This window comes from Notolepis coatsorum (assembly GCF_963971535.1).
Source record: "Notolepis coatsorum genome assembly, chromosome: 10".
NCBI classification, from domain to species: domain Eukaryota; kingdom Metazoa; phylum Chordata; class Actinopteri; order Aulopiformes; family Paralepididae; genus Notolepis; species Notolepis coatsorum.
The window spans coordinates 123745124-123768432 of NC_140174.1; the positions used below are offsets into that span (position 1 = coordinate 123745124).

Sequence of the window (23309 nt, forward strand, 5' to 3'; positions counted from 1 at the left end):
ACTATCTGACTCTTAATAATAAACACTGCACAGACTCTGTGTGCTGTGTGTTACTACGGTTTGGACCATTTATACCAGCATCACTATTACTACTGTCTGATTGAATCCAGCCACTCACTACTGTTTATTGTAGTCACTATTATCCTTACTACTTGCACTGTTCTATTATTATTACTACCTGTAGCCCCCCCCCCCCTGTGCTGCTATGACACTTGGATTTCCCAGAGGGGATAAATAAAGAAACACTTCACTTGACTTGACCACACAACATTTTAAAGTTTATGTACAAAGATCAAGAGCAGGAAGCGGTCCGTGTATAAAATGTGGAGGCCTCATGTCTCCTGCCTGCTGGTAACATGTATACAGCTCTCATAGTATGATAGTACAGTATCTCCATGAGGTTAAACAAAAAGCACAATAGATAGGTGTTTAAAACTATAATATCGTTGATCACCACCGCACACTGCATCACATGGGAGTGAAATCAACTAATTTACAGTATTAGAATCTAGCATTACATTGCAAAATTGTTTACATTATTACTAATTACATTTCCCAACAATATGCTGTTCTTCCAGGCAGCTGATATACAAGACACATTCTCTAGATTCATAACGTCTCAACCCATGTAATCCCTTATACATCCTAATATTTCAATAAATTACATCCATGGACGTTACAGTTAATATATTATGACTCAGGAGACGGAAGTAGCGGTCAGTAACAGTCGGGTCCAGGCAGCGCTCTCCGGATCGATTCCAAACCCTCTAGACCTGCTGCATGGGTCTCAGGTTGGGGGACACCTGTTGAGCAAACAGTGACATGAAAGAGAATCAGACAAGGATGAATTAATTAAACAAAGTAATATATTAATATATATATCCTAATATATATGGTATTACTGTATATCTTTGGACTGTATACTTTATAATATATATACATATTTTAGAATGTATATCTCTGACTGTACTCTTATTCTTGATTTTATATGTTGGACTACCTGAATGTTCATTGTTCATTGTGAGCGATCTGTGGTGCTGAATTCCCCTCGGGATCAATAAAGTACTTCTATTCTATTCTATAACATACTTCTAAAGCTACATATGCTTTTTATTACAGTTCTTCTCCCTGATAATAAATTTTATTCTCCCTCATTCACTAAAAGAAGCGGCGTTTCGTGTTTGTAGCCATCGTTATTATTATTATTATCATGGTGGACGTGGTCCATTATGTTCTTTAAGTTACCTGTTGCTTTTGAAACTATAAAAAATACATAAATAAATACATGACTAAATAAATAAGAAGAAAAAATATTTCTCTTATCTTTTCATTTTCATCTGCCAGACAAAAAAAAACATACTGTACAAGGCACGGAATATATTCAAAAAGTCCGAAACACAGGCGTCCTTCTCTGCCCTTCTCATGTCATCCTGTGAAGCTGCAGAGAGAGAGAGAGAGAGAGAAGGGGAGGGGCCACCGGACCCCACTGGGGCCTCGCCGCGACACAGACCTACAAAGAGTCAGGCTTTAAAACTGTGTAGGACCCAGGCCTAGAACTGCACCCTGAGAGGGATGTTTGCCCTGGGTGGGAGGTTTGAAGGGTCAAAGTAGGTATCAAACAGGAGGGAAGACTCAAGTTTTAAACTGTGGATACAGTTTTATTGCACTGTTAAAAAAAAGATTGTTATCTATTCTATTCTACTATTTTATTGCACTGCACTATTGCACTATTTTACTCTGTCTATTTTATCTTACTCTTTTTATTGTTGTCTATTTAAAACTGAATCAAACCATAAACAAGGTGGCCTGTGAAAAACTGTGATTTTATATGTCTGCACTTTATGTGCTCATTTTATGCCTGTCTTTGTTCTGTTGTGAAGCAATTTGAGCTGCAGTTTCTGTATGAAAGGTGCTATACAAATAAAGTTTATTATTATTATTACAGGTCGCTCACCTCAAAGTCTGCGCCTGTGCACGCCTTGATGTCCTCCACCGTCAGCCCCTCCCACACCTCGATCAGAGTCAAGCCCTTGGTCTTATCAACGTCAAACACAGCCTGCCAGGGAGAGAGAGAGAAGAGAGAGAGAGAGAGAGAGAGAGAGAGAGAGAGAGAGAAAGAGAAAGAGAAAGAGAAAGAGAAAGAGAAAGAGAAAGAGAAAGAGAAAGAGGAAGAGGAAGAGAAAGAGAGAGAGATGGGAAGGAGAGAGAGAAAGAGAGAGAGGTTGGAGGGGTGGGAGGAATAGAGATGGGGAGGGTGGGGAGAGAGGGAGAGGGAGAGAGAGAGAGAGAGAGAGAGAGAGAGAGAGAGAGAGAGAGAGAGAGAGAGAGAGAGAGAGAGAGAGAGAGAGAGAGGGAGAGAGAGAGAGGCAGGGAGTGAGAGAGAGAGAGAGAGAGAGAGAGAGAGAGAGAGAGAGAGAGAGAGAGAGAGAGAGAGAGAGAGAGAGAGAGAGAGAGAGATAGAGAGAGAGAGGGAAGGAAGGAGAGAGGTTGGAGGGGTGAGAGGATGGCAGGAGAGAGGGATGGAGGATGGCGGGAGAGAGGGATGGAGGTGGGCAGATGAGTGGGAGAGAAGAAAGGAGAGAGGTTGGAGGATGGCGGGAGAGAGGGATGGAGGTGGGCAGATGAGTGGGAGAGAGAGAGAGAGAGAGAGAGAGGATGGAAGAGATGGAGAGAGAATGAAAACAGAAGATATGAGGGTTGGAGAGAGACACAGAAGGGGGAGGATGAGAGAGTGAGATGGAGCGAGAAAGGGAGAGAGACAGAGAGAGATGGGTAGAGTGGGGAACGGAAAGAGAGAGAGAAGATAGCAGGGTTGGAGAGGGAGGGGAGGAGGAGATGGACAGAGAGAGTGAGAGGGATGGGGTGAGAGGGGGGGGGGAAACAGATGGCGAAAGAGGGGATGGGAGTTTGGAGAAGAGGGGAAGGGAGACAAGAGGAGAAAAAAAAGCGTTAATGTATGTATTCAAACAGGTCAGAAGAGCTGGAACCAGAGGCTCTACGGTAATGGAGTTCACAGGCGCACTGCAGACCTGCCTCCGAGGTCATGTGACCCTGGTGCCTTTATATAAGTGAGAGAGAGGGCCGCCTGCCTGCCTGACATATGGGATTTCTATACAGGCCTTTTCTCTCTCTCAGCGTGAGGACAAGGACAGCCAGACACCATGGGAGATGGAACGTCATCGAGGGGCAGCCCTGCCCTGTGCCTCTGAAGTGGTCCGCACGGGGCGAGCGACCGACGTCGCCTGGCCATGCGATCGTCTGTCGCTCAATGACAATCGCCTGGCCCCCCACACCAGACCCGACCGTTCACAGGTAAAATAATGTGTCGCTCTGTCTAGCTGGGGGTGTGGTTACTTGTTTCCCCCCGGAGGGAGATATAGGAGGACGGACCGGATGTTAGTTTGTTGTGAAGCTAGCGTATTAGCAGGTAGCTGTGTTGTGCTTTACGAGGTAATATTAACCTGTAAAACGCATATTGAGCTGGAATTAAACCTCTCCTCATTCTTCCTGACATTACTGCATGAGTCACTGATCGCTACAATACATTCATTACCACCGATTGGACAAGTAATGTTATGCACCTGCTGAGAGAGGATGTTTTTTCACTGAAGACGCAAACTGTTCTGTTCTCAACCATCATTTTCTTTGGACAATAAACCTTATAAACTACATCAGCTGCTGCAGCCTGGACATTAAACTATGTCAACACCCACAACTTCTTTTGTTACCCGAGTATAAAAACACTAGTAGGTGCATCGTGGCGCATTGTTAATTTATTAGTTAATGACAAGCGGCCACTATAGCTTCTCCAACTAACGTTATTTATTTAAATTGTTCCTGTTAATAATAATGAACATAAGTAGCATGGTAATAATACGTAGGTTATTGATCAATGAATGTATTGATAAATTAATGGTGTACAAATGATACACCAGTAGAAGTCATGTTATTTCCTCATTGTCCTTGCTGTGTCGCATGCCGTAGGATCGAGGCGATTTTTAGCGAGGCGACAGAAATTGCTGTGCGACCGTCGCTTCAAAATCTCCTGCCGTGTGGGTTCTATCATTCATAACAATGGAGGCGATAGAATTCTGTCGGTCGCCTCGCTTAAAAAATCCCCCGCCGTCGCACCAGACACCATGGGAGATGGAACGTCATCTTTGTGGTATGTGTCCCCGTTTACAGCTGCTGGGCCAGACTGATGGTTTCCTCTAAACCCAAGTCCTCATCCTCCTTGTAAAAACATTTGTGATACATTACATTTTAAAAACACTGTTTTGTTTGGCTTCTCTGCCCTTTTTTAGAGCCTGTGGGTTTATATTTACATTTAGTCATTTAGCTGAATGCTTTTATCCAAAGCGACTTACAAGTTCTGTACGACAAGTCATCAGGAAGGGCACAACTCTATCAGCTGAGTAACAATGTTCATCAAAGTGTTGAGTGCTACAGTGTAGGTTAGATTATTAGGACAAGTGCATTTCAGATAATGGTTGAAGAAGTGCGTCTTTAGTCGTCGGCGAAAGATTGGACGTGTTTCGGCTGTCCTAACTGGGGTGGGTAGTTCATTCCACCATTGTGGGGCAAGGACTGAGAATAGGCGACTTCTCTTTGATGACCCTCCCGGAGCTCGGATAGGAGTGGGTCTGAGATGGCCAGAAGATGCAGAGCGTAGGGGTCTTGAGGGTGTGTAGTTAGAGACCATTGACCGGAGGTAGGCGGGGGCGGTTCCCTTTGCCGCACGGTATGCCAGGTCGAGGGCCTTGAAGCGGATTCGTGCGGCAATTCGATATTTCACACCACTTATACAACACACACTACACAATGCCACATGTCTCTGCTGTATTGCCACTGAGACAAATACAGTTTCTGATGTTGATAGTTATAAGAAATTGATAGGTTCATAACAGGACCTTATGGTAAACTATGAAAAAAAATAATGTAACACATCTCCCTTATTAATAATAGATTCAATTCCATACACATCCCTTGTTAACTATAGATTGTAGGGAGGAAGGGAGTGAAGAAAAACATTGCCTTTCTTCCATAGCGTGCCTTTTCAACAGATCGCCCACTGCTTGCAGCCCACTTGTAAAAAGCCCTCTCAGCGCTGGAGGAGAGACACCAGGGACATTAAGATGCAGAGCAGCCCTCCTGAGGATCCTGGTGTAATGAACTGGCTAATGATGAAAGGGCAAAGGTCAGCGTGCTTTAAAAAAAAAAACTCTATTGGGAACACTGATCTGTGAGAATGCCATTCATCGACTACAGCTCGGCATTCAATACCATAGTCCCCTCCATACTCATAGCCAAGCTCAGGGACCTGGGCTTGAACTATGACCTCTGCCAGTGGGTCTTGGACTTCCTGACGGGCAGACCCCAGGTGGTGAGAGCAGGCAACTGCACCTCCTCATCCATCACCCTCAACATAGGGGCCCCCCCCAGGGCTGTGTTCTGAGTCCCCTCCTCTACTCCCTGTACACACACGACTGTGTGGCTCAGCGGAGTAGCAATACAATCATCAAATTTGCTGACGACACAGTGGTGGTGGGCCTGATCTCTGCCAACGACGAGAGGGCCGACCTGGAAGAGGTCAAGGTCCTGGCGGGATGGTGCCAGGAAAACAGCCTCTCCCTGAACGTCAGCAAAACAAAGGAGATGATTGTGGACTTCAGGAGGTCGGGGGTCAAGGACTACAGCCCCCTCAGCATCGACGGGGCACCGGTTGAGAGAGTCAACAGCTTTAAGTACCTCGGAGCCTACATATCCGAGGACTTGACATGGACCACACACATTGACAGTGTTGTGAAGAAGGCACGACAACGCCTCTACTTCCTCAGGCGCCTAAGGAAGTTCCAAGTCAGTCAGAAGATCCTTAAGAACTTCTACTCATGTACAATAGAGAGCATCCTGACTGGCAACATCACCTCCTGGTTTGGGAATAGCACTGCACAAGACCGAAGCAGACTACAAAGAGTGACACGTTCAGCCGAACGCACAATTGGAGGGGGGCTCCCCACCCTCCAGAACATTTACAACAAGCGTTGCAGGGGCAAGGCTAAGAGAATCATTAAAGACTCCAGTCACCCAAACAACTGCCTCTTTGAACTGCTGCAGTCAGGCAAGCGATACCGGAGTCTCAAGGCGAGCACAGAAAGACTCAGAAGAAGCTTCTATCCCCAGGCCATCAGGCTGCTAAACGAACAATGAACACTACACAACAACAACCATCAAACGCACATAGCACACACATCCACACGCACACACTCACTTTAAACAAACACACTGTAGCACCCACTCCACACACTTTATAGCACACACTCACTTTAAACAAACACACTGTAGCACCCACTCCCCACACTTTATATTTATTGATGAAGGATTGCACTACAACTCGTACACCTTACTGTAAATTGTACCTAAATTGTACCTCATCCCATTTCTGCTTTGCACTATATAGTACTGTACATTAGTACACTGCATAGTATTGTATATTATATGGTAACTCAGTTACGTCTATTCTGCATCGAACATTGTACATATGTCTATACTGAACACTGTGACCTCATTTTCTACTTCTAAATTACATGCTATACTATGTTATTTGATACTATCTTGTCTAGCACAGTCTCTGGAGCGTAACAGTAAGAAGCATTTTGTATGAAAGTATTCTGTACTTCTGTATGACAACTATTAAAGAAACTTGAAACTAGGAAGGTCGCATAACGAAATTAACTATACGGGAATCTTACCGTGAATCTACAAACAGAGCGGGTTTGTGTTTTTATTATCGGTTTTTATGATGTGTGTACTAGGGGTGGGACGATACATCGATTCAGATCGATATATCGATCTATTATCAATAATCAAATAGGATCGATGCAACGTAAAAAGATCGATTCATATTGCGATACTCTTATTTTGAAAATCACGCGAGTCATATCCGCCGGCGGCCAGTATTGTGAAACTCCGTGTAGACATTACAGCAGTGTTTGCGTCTGCTGTAAAGCACTACATAGCGTCTATTTTGCAACCCGATATAAGTTTGTGCAGTTTTTTCCCTGCAACGGGTCAAATGCATCTAACATGCGTTGCATCGTCGCCATTCCTTTATGCCCACGTCGCGTTAAATATCTAAATGAACGTCACGTTGGCTGCTTAAGCTAAGCAGCTAACCGTGAGAGAGAACAGGAGAGAACAGAGGGGAAGGAGGAGGGGCGGGGGCAGTCTACCTTTCTGTGGGGGACTGGGGGAGGGGCATTCTGTGTGTGTGTGTGTGTGTGTGTGTGTGTGTGTGTGTGTGTGTGTGTGTGTGTGTGTGTGTGTGTGTGTGTGTGTGTGTGTGTGTGTGTGTGTGTGTGTGTGTGTGTGTGTGTGCGTGCGTGCGTGCATGCGTGTGTGTGTGTTACTGAGGATGGACAGATAATGTTGATATTTAAACATGAATACATAATAAATGTATTCATGATCATCATGCAACATAAAACAATTGTAGGAAGTTTGGGAGAGGAAGGGGTTTTAGATTGCGTGTTGTGAGTTCCAAAACATTTTACTTAAAGATTAAAGCTCAATATATAAAAAGTGAACAGGAGGTCTATTTGTATTAAAAACAATAGATTGTTTTTCATTTAAATGTCTGGAAGAGCTCAAAAATAAAAACATCAATTGATATTTCCGTAGCCTTTTTTTAGTTGATCTAAATGTGACTGATTGTGTTAAATGGGCACATAATATCGCCTCATATCGATCGCAGGCACCTGAATCGAATCGTATCGTATCGTGGCAGACTGTGATATCGGCAAATATCGTATCGCTGTCCAAATAATCGATATCGTATCGTATCGTGATGAACCTGGTGATTCCCACCCCTAGTGTGTACCGGGACAGAAATGTACTGGGACAGAGATGAACTGGGACAGAGGACAAATCTCTTGCGTGTCATCAATTTAACATATTTAACACGATTTACATATTTAACAATATTTACGTATGTATTTCTTTATCGGGAACATGGCATGGATTTACATACATTACATAGCAGTCAAATTACAGTATGTATTTCACACAATTACTAGATGAGTAGCGAGGATTAATTTGAAAGTGCGAGGGATATGTGCATTTCCTCAATGACATCTGACACATTGGTTCAACGTGTTATATAAATACACCATTTATTCATAATCAAGAAAAGGCCTATACATAATTTCTACTTTCTCTTATTGACTGTGCCAAGCTTCCTGACTGAAACCACAGATGACTAAGATAAGATAAGACAAGATATTCCTTTACTGATCCCCTGGGGGAAATTCGGGCGTTATAGCAGCATGGGGGAGGGGGGAGGGGAGGTACAGGTATGGGCAGGGTATTAGTAGGAAGACATAAATATAGGCAATACAATTTGATCTGAATATAAAAATATAAGAAAAATAAACAAAGGTGCAGATGAGGGTCTGTATGCCCCATCAGTTATATTATATGTACAATAAATGTAGGCAATCAATTATTTTAATCTGAATATATACTACAGTATGAGTAAGAGTAAAAGCAAACGGTCCACACCAGGTGCAGACTAGACAGACTGTAGGGAAGATGATTTCCTTCCTTAATTTCCTAAAGGACACCTGACATACCGACCTATTCACCGTCACATGACTTGGACTCGAGACTCGACCTCGAGATTTAGTGACTTGACTACAACACTGGTGTCAGGCGGTTCAAAGTGTAACGTAATGACGTGAGACGCCGTTAAGCACAGCGGTCTGGGTCTGAACTCTGTAGATGCACACTGGTGTGTTATCATCTGGTGAGATAATCTGGTACCAGTCTCTCCATGGAGGAAGCCTGGGGCTCTCAGGTTAGGACCAGTCACTTCGCAGGGACTGAGAACCCGCCCACCCCCCTGAATTATTTCCAAAATCTATAAAAACATTTTCCCTTTTTTAAAGATGACATTTTCGTAAGCTACCATTTAACTACGCTAAAAGTAGTTAAAATAGTAATTTAACTAACTTTAGTTACACCCTACACTCAGTGGTGCAGTCGTAATATGGGAACTGGTAACACGCCACGCCACGTGCACGCGCGCGGGTACGTGCATGCGCACAGAACTGATTTATACACACACACACGCACGCACACACACACACGCACACACAAGCGCATATACGCAAGTGCAATCTTTCTATCATACAAGCTCTTCTTGCTCTCTATTTGTGTGAATGTGCGCGTGGAAAGCTGGCGCGCAGCACAGACGCTTGATTCAATATCATAAGCAGGTAGACTCACCGTAGACCCCCATCACGAATTCCGAGCCACATTAGTATTCACCTCCACTGCCTGTGTCACACAGAATGAAGGGGGAGATGCATTCAGATAGCCAACACCCAGACACTTAGTCTACCTGCGCTTTTTGTTATGTAAAACGGTGGCCGGGTACTTAGTCACAACGAATGGATACAGCGCATTTTTGTGTGCGCGTACACGCGAGTACACATCCGTGCGCGATCGCGCGTACTTCTGCCTCAGTGATCTGGTAACACGGCGTGTGACCACGACTGCACCACTGCCTACACTGACAGAACATGGACACTACACATCCAAGCCCCATGTTAAACCAGTATGGCTAAAAACCCATGTTTGTTTGTGCTTTTAACTGTTGCTAAACCACTGCACACATTTTCTTTCATTTTGTTTGTTTTAATGCACTGAAAATCTATTAATGAGAATGTACCGCTTTTATACTGCACCCTTCTGTGTTCCTTTTATATATATATTTAAATTCTTGAGAATCGTTCTTATGCGGTGCCTTCTTTTTATTGTTTTCTGTGTCCAGCACTTTGGATCGCCTCCGTGTATGAAATGTGCTTAATAAATACATTTGACTTGAAATGCGCTTACCGTCTTTCTCCAGAGTCAGACAAGAATATACTGTAGATACCAATCTCCACTCGGTGCGTTCAGTAGAAAGCTATCCAAGCTAGCCTAGCTTAGCATGATAGATTTCTACTGAACACACAAGAGAGGAACTTGGTATCCATCTTCTCGTCCCGACTCTGGAAAAGACGGTAAACATCTTTGCATCTAAGGGTGCTTTCACATATAGTTTTGGTGGACTCTGTGCGGTTCTGGTGGTGAAGTTGCAACATTGTTGCATTCATCATTTGGTTCGTCTGCATTCACACAGCAATTTGTCAGGCGCACCAAACGATCTGAACAATGTCACGCGGTCGAAAAGGCCGCTTGTCTATTGGACACAATGGAGAGTGGAAATCCCTCCCCTTCAGGAAGTGAAATGCGCGTCAACACAAACTGCGTGAAGCGTGATAGTAGCAGTAGCAGAGGCGTGGCATTGATCCATCATTCGATTATAATTCCCATTACCGCCATCCTCTCGCTAAACAACTTGTACACCTCGTTGTTTTTGTGAGTGCCCACAAGCAGCTGTTTTATTTGGTCTTCTGCCCATATGTCGATTAGGGCTTTCACTTCGCCCAAGTCTGTCCACGAGACATGTTTACACAGTGTGCTTGTTTTGCAGTAAATGCTGCGCGCCGCGGTAATAATAATAATAATAATAATCAGCTGTGTTTTTTTCTTCCTTCTACCCCAAGATGCACAGTTAGATAGATAGATAGATAGATAGATAGATAGATAGATAGATAGATAGATAGATAGATAGATAGATAGATAGATAGATAGATAGATAGATAGATAGATAGATAGATAGATAGATAGATGCAGTGTGCTTGTTTTGCAGTGAATGCCACGCCGCGGTAATAATAATAATATACCCAAGATGCATAGTTTATCAGGTGACTTCCTACGTTTGGTCCGCGTTTGTTCCAATAAAGCAAACCGAGACCTATGTTTTTGGTCGGACCAGAGTTCGCGTGTTTGGTCCGCGGACCGAGTTCGACGCGCATTCACACAAACCCAAAACAGCGATAGTCCGGACCAAACAGCTCCTGTGTGAAAGCAACCTAATACATTGACGTTGCAGTGGGTTGGATCGGAGTTCATCTGGAACTAACTTCTCTTGCATTCAGGTCACAATGCAATTGTTAACTCGTTTGAGTTAATTAAAAGGCAATCTATCACTTCCATCTTCCTTTAATTGACTTTTGTTTCTTCATGAAATTCAATTAAATTCATTATAATTACATTTTAACGGTCAATGCATTGTAATGTAAATGCACATGAGTGGCTTAACACTTTAAATTAGCTTATTTGCCATGGATATTGCAACTACTACAGAAAACCGTGAGTACACAATTACAAGTTCAACTCAAGTTCAGCCCTATGTTACTCTATTTCATTAGCACTAAAAGTGATTCTTCTTTATTGTGTAAGATACAGAATGTTATCTTTCAAAAGAGAACAGGCTTATGCATGTGCTATAAGTATAAAGTATAAAGATACGCTTTTCAAAAAAAGTATGCAGTCCTCAAGTTCAAGTTTAAAAATTGCCACTTTTCTGGGTGCCTGTTAAAAACAGATGTAAACACACACATGTAGCTGCATAACGTTAAATATCAAAGTAAGCGCTCTGTCCAGTGTCACCAATAATACCGGTGTTAATACCTAACCCTACCTCAAATCATCACCACCTTCATCATCATCATCATTATAATCTTCAGTCTGATGAACCAAATCATTAAGAAGCAGCTAGCCTCACATTCATAGTCTTGCTAAGTTTAACCAAACTGCAGCAGGAGAACTAACTTCTCACAAAACCTCTGCCCTATACGAATTGAGGTATATATGTACTATGCTAATATGTCTATACTACTATGCTAATATGTCTATGCTAATATGCCTATACTACTATGCTTAAGTCCGACCTCTCTCCACGCTATGTTAGCGCTAACTGTGCATGCGTTTCTAAAACACGGCTAACGCCCGTGACTGAGTGAGTGAGTGATCGCCATCGGTTGTGTGATAGTAAAGGGTTAACCTTCTGTCGTGTGGCAGTGAAAGGGTTAACCTTCTGTGTATTGTCGCAGTGAAAGGGTTAACCGTTTGGTAGGGCGGCAGTGAAAGGGTTAATGACGGCGCCTGCGGGACAAGAGGAAGGTCAGCAGGGGACCTGAGAGGTGACGGCAGGTAAAGAAACGTAGTAAGACAGGGTATAAAATGTCCCACCAGGGGAAATAAAGGAGGACAGGAGACAGAAGTAATGACTGCGGTGCTCGATGTCCACCTGCGCTGTGGGGGGGGTGAGTAATATTCCTGCTGTGTTCCGTTACACGACGCAGTGTGACCGTGTGAGATGTGCATATTGTTCAGTTCATTTTTAACCCTTAGATGTGAGTCCTACCGCGCGCGCACACACACACACACACACACACACACACACACACACACACACACACACACACACACACACACACACACACACACACACACACACACACACACACACACACACACACACACACACACACACACACACACACACACACACACACACACACACACACACACACACACACACACACACACACACACACACACACACACCTGAAGATCAGATGCTGGCTGTTCATTGTAACCCTGAGTTATTGGGCCTAAGCCATTTTCTCAATAATACAGTTGGATTTCAGAGTTGGACTTACACATGAAAAGTAAGTGAAAATGAAATTGGTTGCATTACAAAAAAGAAAGGTTTGCACAGCTTCAGAATATATACTGTAGACCCATTGTCAGGTGTCACTAGTAGCAGTTGCACCAAAAGGCTTTGAGAACGAGAGGAAGTGGTCGCCTCGCCCGACGGCTCACACTAATGACGGGAGCTGTGAGCCGGAGGTGTGGAGTGCAGTCTGGTTCCACAGCCTGGGTTGTGACACGTATCCTGTACTGAACAGAGACATTCAGCGTTGGAAATTAATGAAGCTCTGGTAACACCACCTAAATTATAGAATTTCCATGGCCTAGGAAAGATCAATCAATATTTGTGGACCTACCGTCCTTTAAATCAGGCTCAAAACCCACCTGCCAACACCCTACTGTCCTGAATTAAAAAATATTTGCTTTTCGCATCAAATATTGATGTGTTTAAAATGTGATTAATTTAGATTAATTAACTATAAAGTCTTGAATTAATTCAATAAAACATGTTTAATCGAGTCCCGACTATAAAGACATATATTAGACACATATAGACACATATGAAGACACATAAATTAGACACATATAGTACACACATATGTAAAAACACATATAATAGACATATATTAGATATATACATATATTATTTAAGGACTACAGGGTCCTACATTGCTACCAATTTAGTATGAAAAATAGAATCGCTCCCTCTTTCAATCAACCGCAAGGGGAAGAGAGACAGCATGCAAGGGGAAGAGACGGCATGTCTTATTTGAGATTCAAGGGGAAGAGAGACGGCATGTCTTATTTGAGATTCAAGGGGAAGAGAGACAGCATGTCTTACTTAAGATTCAAAGGGACAGGGATTATTTTCACAGATCAGGCACTCGCACATAATTATCTCCATTCAGAAGCATATTTACTCCTTGGACCACGACCTACTCCATACAACCGACAGTCATCAGACTTTACAATGCCTCACTGCATCACTGAACACAGGGTGACAGTTACGATCCTCCTGGACTTTTACTTTTGAAACAACATTGTTCAATATTACACTTACTGTATATTTCTGTATATTTTATATTAGAATGTATATACATAACATAGGAAATGTAAATCCCGGACCGTATTTTATTATTATTTTATTCTTTATTCTTAGGCTAAAATATATCTTATTTGTGACTTTGTTTTGTCTACCTAAATGTTTACTGTGAGTGATTTGTAGTGCCAAATTTCCCTCGGGATGATTAAAGTATTTCTATTCTCTTCTATTCTAAGGCCGTATTGGTTTCCCCCCAGATCTCTCACTGGGACTGGAAGTCTATAATAGAGAAACCAGAACCCGTCTGCACCCTTTGGGGAAGGGAAGTCATTTAGACAAGTGAAACGACCGTGGGGGCGACTGCGATATTGAAATACCCGGTGAATGCGCGTGTGTTGTAAAGAAATATGTTTCCCAATGGCACTAAGAACTCACTGACTCAGAATACCAATGAGTTGATCTTAATGTTACGAGGCATCTGGGAAACGGAGGCTCTGCGTCGTCTAATTGGCAGTGGAACTTATGGGACAGCTCATACTGCAGTAAGCAATTAACCCTTTCAATGCCACCAAAACGGTTAACCCTTTCACTGCCACACAACAGCAGGTTAACCCTTTCACTGCCACACAACAGCAGGTTAACCCTTTCACTGCCACACTACATAATGTTAACCCTTTACTATCACACACCGTCGGTAGTGTGATAGTAAAGGGTTAACCTTCTGTAGTGTGGCAGTGAAAGGGTAAGGAAATACTTTTTTTTGCATCAATGCATTTTCTTTCATTATGTTTGGGAGATTGGCCTCGGATGAGGTTTTGATGAATGTGGCTCCGCTCTCTGTAGGGCCTGACAGCAGAGAGAGTGCACGCCGTCAAAACCTCTCAGCGGTGGAAGAAGTACACAGTTCCTTTACTTAAGTAGAAGTAGAAATACCCAGATAAATGAGCACTCTGGTAAAAGTAAAAGTCCTCCATAGTAAAAGGAGAGAAGTATTTGCTATTGATTATGTATTTGTAAGTATCTAAAGTAAAAGTATGCATTCTACATGACGTTTGTGTATTCCAGAGCTTTAAAGGTTAGGTTAAAGTGGTCTGTGGTCCAGTTATGCTGCTCTGATTAAAGGTTATGTTAAAGTGGTCTGTGGTCCAGTTATGCTGCTCTGATTAAAGGTTATGTTAAAGTGGTATGTGGTCCAGTCATGCTGCTCTGATTAAAGGTTATGTTAAAGTGGTATGTGGTCCAGTCATGCTGCTCTGATTAAAGGTTATGTTAAAGTGGTCTGTGGTCCAGTTATGCTGCTCTGATTAAAGGTTGTGTTAAAGTGGTATGTGGTCCAGTTATGCTGCTCTGATTAAAGGTTATGTTAAAGTGGTATGTGGTCCAGTTATGCTGCTCTGATTAAAGGTTGTGTTAAAGTGGTCTGTGGTCCAGTCATGCTGCTCTGATTAAAGGTTATGTTAAAGTGGTATGTGGTCCAGTTATGCTGCTCTGATTACAGGTTATGTTAAAGTGGTATGTGGTCCAGTTATGCTGCTCTGATTACAGGTTATGTTAAAGTGGTATGTGGTCCAGTTATGCTGCTCTGATTAAAGGTTATGTTAAAGTGGTATGTGGTCCCAGTTATGCTGCTCTGATTAAAGGTTATGTTAAAGTGATATGTGGTCCAGTTATGCTGCTCTGATTAAAGGTTATGTTAAAGTGGTATGTGGTCCAGTTATGCTGCTCTGATTAAAGGTTATGTTAAAGTGGTATGTGGTCCAGTTATGCTGATTTGATTAAAGGTTATGTTAAAGTGGTATGCGGTCCAGTTATGCTGCTCTGATTAAAGGTTGTGTTAAAGTGGTCTGTGGTCCAGTTATGCTGCTCTGATTACGTCCTCTTGAAGTGGCAGGTTTCAAATGTGAAAGTAGATCTTCATACATTTTTGCCATGTTTTCTATGCAAGACCTACTCAGCTCCACATCCAGCAGCTTAAACACAAACAGGACCTGCTCCAGCTAACAAAGTTGGTTGATCACAGACGTTGTCACGCGGTGGAACAGCTCGTATGACACGATGGAACGATTATTAGAACCAGCCAGCCATCTGCTACAGCAGAGGTCAGCATGAGTGAACAGGATATCTTCGCACTGCGCCAGGTGTGCCAGGCTGACTGCAGGTCAGAAGGATGGCACCTTGGTGAGGGCACTGTGCCAGGCTGACTCCAGGCCAGAGGGACCTTGGTGAGGTCAGAGGAGAGCCACTCTGTCTGTCATAACACCGCTTCACGACAGATTTCATGCATAATGGAGGTGTGTTCTTCATACTATTCCAATACTATTCTTATATAATTGTATACTATTTTTCTTATCACAATATATCGCTTTGCTTACAGTATCACAATGTATCGCAATATGTCAAACCGTAAACCCCTGTGTCGTCATTCGTTGCATCGCCAGATTCTTGCCGACACCAGTGTTACTTGTTCATGGGTCCATATGTACATTACTGGCCCACCGCCCCCCCCACCCGTGTATGCATGTTATCGATACTTAATACATTATAAACTGAACGTGTCTGCACGCACAGCAGATCTATTTTATAGGTTGCAGTAAAGAGTAGCTTAAGTTTCACTTTCATTCAGATAGTATATATTTAACTTTGCGTGAGGGAGAGAAAGGAGGCTCTAGAGACAACGGTTATTTAGGATTGAACCCTGCAGCAGCTCGTCCGTCTCCGGTAATACCGGTGTTGTCATGAGTTTATTAGTCATGGGACATTTCACATCACTGTGGCGACCCTAGCCAATACACAGCTGTACTGTATGTGAGATAATCGGCATCGGTCGATTCCTGAGCCGATTTTCTCACTCCCTCTGTGTGATGTTTGTCTGTGCTTCAATACACCAAGCTAACTTGACAGTGTTTAATGAGAGATAGTAGTGGTTTTGTGGGACAGGATCTCCACTCTGTCACATGGCTGTCACCTCTAAGGTCAGTCAATCGGTACGACGACATGCGCAGGCTGTGCAGTGCGGTGAACAGTTCAATATAAATGCACCGCAGATCTACTTAAGCAAACGGAGACAATGCAGACAGACAATAACATTAGTGTCATTTAAGTTAGGCAATTTTTTGTCTCATTTGCTATCGTTATAATAATTTTTTTTCTCCTCCTATTTTTCTGTACTTTTCTCCCATCCCAATTTAGTCGTTATGCCAATTCCCCCCTCCCCTTGCTGGTCGTTGCGCACATTTGCCCCCCACTGGTCGGTCTAGGGAGCCCTGAAGTCTATAACATGCTTCCTCCGATACATAGGAGACAGCCAGCAGCCTCTTTTCATCTGCCAGCGCGGACTCTCATTGGTGAGGTGTAACGTGTGGGAGGTCACACTACCTTCACTATTTCCCTCCCTCGCTGTGCAGGCGCCCTGACCAACCTGTAGGAGTCGCTGTTTACAACGACCAGAATACCACCCACGGCTTCCCTCCCGCTGACTCTGCCAATTGTGTCAGTATGACGGCTGGCCAAGCCGGAGGCACCGCTGACAGCCGGATTCGATACCAGTGTGTCTGCGGTGGTAGACAGACGCTTAGTTCGCTGCGCTACCCGGCCGCCCTAGTTATAAAATGTTTTTACTTTATCAGATGCAAAAGAATTAAAAATATCTGCTCTCTAAATGGGCATCGACTTCTGACAAACCCATATAGGAGTCCCTGCCTCCTGGGATATAATTTCTGACTTGGGATGGGAGCTTTTCTTAAATCTTAAAAAAGAAAATACGAGAAAAAAAAATTGTTTATTCCAATTTCCGATCGCCATTCGAAAAAATCGCTCATTTGATTGATCCATCTGTAAAACACATATTCGCCGCGGCACCAAGGCTCCAGAATGAACTCTGGTAGACCCCGGTTACATCAGTGAGAAGTAAAATGTGGAGTCAGAAATACTTTCTCCCATTCACTTGAGTCCAATCCAAAAGGATGATTTACCATCTGGGAGACGATAGGGGGCGCTTTTTTCACATCTGAGCGCCTGGGGTGACTGGATCTCCAACAGTAGGCTCGCTTGATGAAATATGATTTCAGATCGCTATTAAAAAATAAATAAAAAAAAACAGAGTATTCTCGTGATGGGCATTCAACCCGCGGGGGGTAAACCCGAGAAATATCGGGCGTGGCATCCAAAGTGTTAAGGAGCAATATCTCTATAGCACTATAGGGATGTGATGATTTAATCGAGTTTGGCCTTTTCTAGCTAGGCTCAGCTGTGAGCACATGTACCCAACATGTCCCTAGGCCTGCTTCTTCCTTTGCAGGGGCAGAAAAAGGTTCAAACTACCGGATTAACTACAAATTAACTACCGGGTAACAATCTCAATTCCATGAAAATTATTCAGACAGTAATCGTGCCATGAAAATTGCATACCGTGACATCTCATGATACCTACCCGCAGTAAATGGACAGCATTTAAATAGCGATGTGATACAATGTGCTTAACAACTTTTGCCTCACATTCACCTATACACACACACAGTTAGGGGTTCAATGTCTTGCTCAAGGACACATCGATACGCTGCCTGGGAGCCGCCAGGATCGAACCGGAAAACCTTCAGATTACCAGACGACCGCTACAGGTCTTAACTCTTAGCTTAGTAACATGCAGTGCCTGACACGTGGCACGGGCTGCTTCAGAGAGGTCAACGTGTGGGCTCGCCCACTTCATCAAGTAGTGTGGGGTTCAGTGCCTTGCTCAAGAGGCAAGTGATGGGGGCGATAGAGGCTCAGGAGGTAGACTGGTCGTCTGGTAATCAGAAGGCTCCCGGGTTCGATTCCGGCTCCTCCCTTGCTCCTTGAGCAAGACACTGAACCCTTAACTGCTCCCCGTGAGCAGGATGGCGCCTCGCATGGTCCGCCGTCGGTGTGTGAACGTGTGAGTGAACGGGTGAATGTGTGAGTGAACGGGTGAATGTGTGAGTGAACGGGTGAATGTGTGAGTGACCGGGGGTGAATGTGTGAGTGAACGGGTGAATGTGTGAGTGAACGGGTGAATGTGTGAGTGAACGGGTGAATGTGTGAGTGAACGGATGAATGTGTGAGTGAACGGGTGAACGTGTGAGTGAACGGGTGAATGTGTGAGTGACCGGGTGAATGTGTGAGTGAACGGGTGAATGTGTGAGTGAACGGATGAATGTGTGAGTGAACGGGTGAACGTGTGAGTGAACGGGTGAATGTGTGAGTGACCGGGGGTGAATGTGTGAGTGAACGGGTGAATGTGTGAGTGAACGGGTGAATGTGTGAGTGAACGGGTGAATGTGTGAGTGACCGGGTGAATGTGTGAGTGAACGGGTGAATGTGTGAGTGAGGGCGGCCGGGTGGCGCAGCGGACTAAGTGTCTGCCCACCACCACAGAGACAGTGGGATCGAATCCAGCTGTGGTGCTTCCGGGTTGGCCGACCGTCCATACTAACACAATTGGCAGTGTTAGCGGGTGGGAAACCCGGCGAGGGTGGGTCCTGGTCGTTGTAAACAGCGACTCCTACAGTTCGGTCGGGGCGCCTGCACAGCGAGGTCGGATCCTGGGGGAGGTAGTGTGATCCTTCCACACGTTACACTCTCCCAGTGAGTCCGCGCTGCCAGGTGAAAAGAAGTGGGGATTGGCTACACATGTGTCGGAGGAAGCATGTGATAGTCTCCGCCCTCCCAGACCGACGGTAGGGGGTAGAGTGCGCAACGACCAGGAAGGGGATTGGCATAACGACTAACATTGGGATGGGAGAAAAATGGAAAAATAGAAAGTATAAATTTTTTTTTAATAATGTGTGAGTGAACGTGTGAGTGAACGAGTGAATGTGTGAGTGAGCGGGTGAATGTGTGAGTGAACAGGTGAATGTGTGAGTGAACGGGTGAATGTGTGAGTGAACGGGTGAATGTGTGAGTGAACGGGTGAACGTGTGAGTGAGCGGGTGAACGTGTGAGTGAACGGGTGAATGTGTGAGTGAACGGGTGAACGTGTGAGTGAGCGGGTGAACGTGTGAGTGAACGGGTGAACGTGTGAGTGAGCGGGTGAACGTGTGAGTGAACGGGTGAACGTGTGAGTGAGCGGGTGAACGTGTGAGTGAACGGGTGAACGTGTGAGTGAACGGGTGAACGTGTGAGTGAACGGGTGAACGTGTGAGTGAGCGGGTGAGTGAACGGGTGAACGTGTGAGTGAACGGGTGAGTGAACGGGTGAACGTGTGAGTGAGCGGGTGAACGTGTGAGTGAGCGGGTGAACGTGTGAGTGAACGGGTGAACGTGTGAGTGAGCGGGTGAACGTGTGAGTGAACGGGTGAACGTGTGAGAAAACTCAGCCCCGTTTCCACCTAATTACCTAGCGACTCGTCACAAGAGGCTAGGAGCAGAGATCAGACGACTCCGCCAAACGACACAAGCGCTCCTGGGGGCCGCTGGGGGGACGTCGTAGTTAGTGGACCCGGGCAGGAACAGGAGGACGAGACGACGAGAGATGGATCCCACACAGGACGACTAGCGGAAGTGAATACGCGAGAGGGACATAACGAGCAGCGAGGGACGGCCGGGGACAGACGAGACGCATAACGAGCAGCGAGGGACATCGTGACACGAGGAAAAATACTGGGGACATGGGTGGAAACACAGAAACTAGGGAGAGAGACACTAGGGGGAGGGAGGGAGAGAGAGAGAGAGAGAGAGAGAGAGAGAGAGAGAGAGAGAGAGAGAGAGAGAGAGAGAGAGAGAGAGAGAGAGATAGAGACACACAGAGAGACAGAGCGAGAGAGAGAGAGAGCGAGGTGTTTTGTTGTGTTATGTAGCACCTGCTGTGGAAAATAACTGCCTCCTGAGGACAAATAAGGATGCCAAACTTATTTTCGTTGTGCTGAATGATGACGATACATTTTAAATCATATCTATCCCTCCATCCAACTATCTATCTATCTATCTATCTATCTATCTATCTATCTATCTATCTATCTATCTATCTATCTATCTATCTATCTATCTATCTATCTATCTATCTATCTATCTATCTATCTATCTAAGGGAGAGGGAGAGGGGGGAGCAGAGGGAGAGGGGGAGATGACAGTGGAACTGCAGAGGGAAGGAAATAATGGAGGGAAGAAGAAAAGAGGAAAGGAAAAAAAGGAGAAGTGAGGAGGTGGCAGTGTCAGCTTCAATGGAAAGACCGAGAGCGCAAGAGAGAGAGAGAGAGAGAGAGAGAGAGAGGGGGGGGGGGGGTACTGGGCCCTGGCAGAAATCCTTTAAAAGATTACAGTCTTTCAGAAAAAGCCCAGATATCAGGACACCCATTCACTCTAGGTGCTACCGCCCTACAACAAGTCTCAAATAATGTACTGTATTATACTGTATATATATTTGTTATTGGAGTGAATCTTTGTTTATTATTTATATAAAAAAATTATTTTATTTAAAAAAAACATAAAACCTATGTTTTGACATGATAATTCAATATTGTAATATGTTTTGCCAATAAAACACCTTTGGATTTATTTGAATTGAGAGAGAGAGAGAAGAGAAGAAAAAAGAGAGAGAAAGAGAGGGAGAGAGAATAGAAGAGAAAAAGGAGAGAGAGGGAGAGAAAGAAGAGAAGAGAGAGCAATGGAAGAATTGAGGAGGGTGGAGAGAGGGGATGAGGTGGTGTCCACTTTAATGGACACGGAGAGAGAGAGAGAGAGAGAGAGAGAGAGAGAGAGAGAGAGAGAGAGAGAGAGAGAGAGAGAGAGAGAAATGAGGAGGTGGCCACAGCATCTGGAAACATTTTAACCTTTATAAATGTTGACATACATCTTCTCTCTGGGAAATCATGTCATGCAATCACTACTAAATCCAGCCGAGCAGAAAGGAGGAGAGGAGAGGAGAGGAGAGGAGGGGAGAGGAGAGGAGAGGAGAGGAGAGGAGAGGAGAGGAGAGGAGAGGAGAGGAGAGGAGAGGAGAGGAGAGGAGAGGAGAGGAGAGGAGAGGAGAGGAGAGGAGGGGAGAGGAGAGGAGAGGAGAGAGGAGGGGAGAGGAAGGGAGAGGAGAGGAGAGGGGAGAGGATTACCAGACGACTGCTCACCATATCTCTATAACACCAGAGCTGCTCACCATATCTCTATAACACCATAGCTGCTCACCATATCTCTAGAACACCAGAGCTGCTCACCATATCTCTATAACACCAGAGCTGCTCACCATATCTCTAGAACACCAGAGCTGCTCACCATATCTCTATAACACCAGAGCTGCTCACCATATCTCTGTAACACCAGAGCTGCTCACCATATCTCTATAACACCAGAGCTGCTCACCATATCTCTATAACACCAGAGCTGCTCACCATATCTCTGTAACACCAGAGCTGCTCACCATATCTCTATAACACCAGAGCTGCTCACCATATCTCTATAACACCATAGCTGCTCACCATATCTCTATAACACCAGAGCTGCTCACCATATCTCTATAACACCAGAGCTGCTCACCATATCTCTATAACACCAGAGCTGCTCACCATATCTCTGTAACACCAGAGCTGCTCACCATATCTCTATAACACCAGAGCTGCTCACCATATCTATATAACACCAGAGCTGCTCACCATATCTCTATAACACCAGAGCTGCTCACCATATCTCTATAACACCAGAGCTGCTCACCATATCTCTATAACACCAGAGCTGCTCACCATATCTCTAGAACACCAGAGCTGCTCACCGTATCTCTATAACACCAGAGCTGCTCACCATATCTCTATAACACCAGAGCTGCTCACCATATCTCTATAACACCAGAGCTGCTCACCATATCTCTATAACACCATAGCTGCTCACCATATCTCTATAACACCAGAGCTGCTCACCATATCTCTAGAACACCAGAGCTGCTCACCATATCTCTATAACACCAGAGCTGCTCACCATATCTCTATAACACCAGAGCTGCTCACCATATCTCTAGAACACCAGAGCTGCTCACCATATCTCTAGAACACCAGAGCTGCTCACCATATCTCTATAACACCAGAGCTGCTCACCATATCTCTATAACACCAGAGCTGCTCACCATATCTCTATAACACCAGAGCTGCTCACCATATCTCTATAACACCAGAGCTGCTCACCATATCTCTAGAACACCAGAGCTGCTCACCATATCTCTAGAACACCAGAGCTGCTCACCATATCACTATAACACCAGAGCTGCTCACCATATCTCTATAACACCAGAGCTGCTCACCATATCTCTATAACACCAGAGCTGCTCACCATATCTCTATAACACCAGAGCTGCTCACCATATCTCTATAAACACCAGAGCTGCTCACCATATCTCTATAACACCAGAGCTGCTCACCATATCTCTATAACACCAGAGCTGCTCACCATATCACTATAACACCAGAGCTGCTCACCATATCTCTATAACACCAGAGCTGCTCACCATATCTCTATAACACCATAGCTGCTCACCATATCTCTATAACACCAGAGCTGCTCACCATATCTCTATAAACACCAGAGCTGCTCACCATATCTCTATAACACCAGAGCTGCTCACCATATCTCTATAACACCAGAGCTGCTCACCATATCTCTACAACACCAGAGCTGCTCACCATATCTCTATAACACCAGAGCTGCTCACCATATCTCTATAACACCAGAGCT

At 44.5% G+C, this 23309-nt stretch overlaps 1 protein-coding gene across 1 annotated transcript in view; it reads right to left on the minus strand.

The window, feature by feature from the left end:
• Positions 1–256: 256 nt before the first annotated feature.
• Positions 257–23309, minus strand: part of oxct1a (3-oxoacid CoA transferase 1a) — a 332821-nt gene continuing 309768 nt past the window's right edge. The window contains exons 16-17 of the mRNA XM_084322619.1: positions 1955–2056; positions 257–803 (exon numbers count right to left, since the gene is read on the minus strand). Coding sequence (XP_084178745.1) covers positions 768–803; positions 1955–2056 — 138 coding nt within the window. The 3' untranslated portion in view covers positions 257–767. The remainder of the gene's footprint in view (positions 804–1954; positions 2057–23309) is intronic.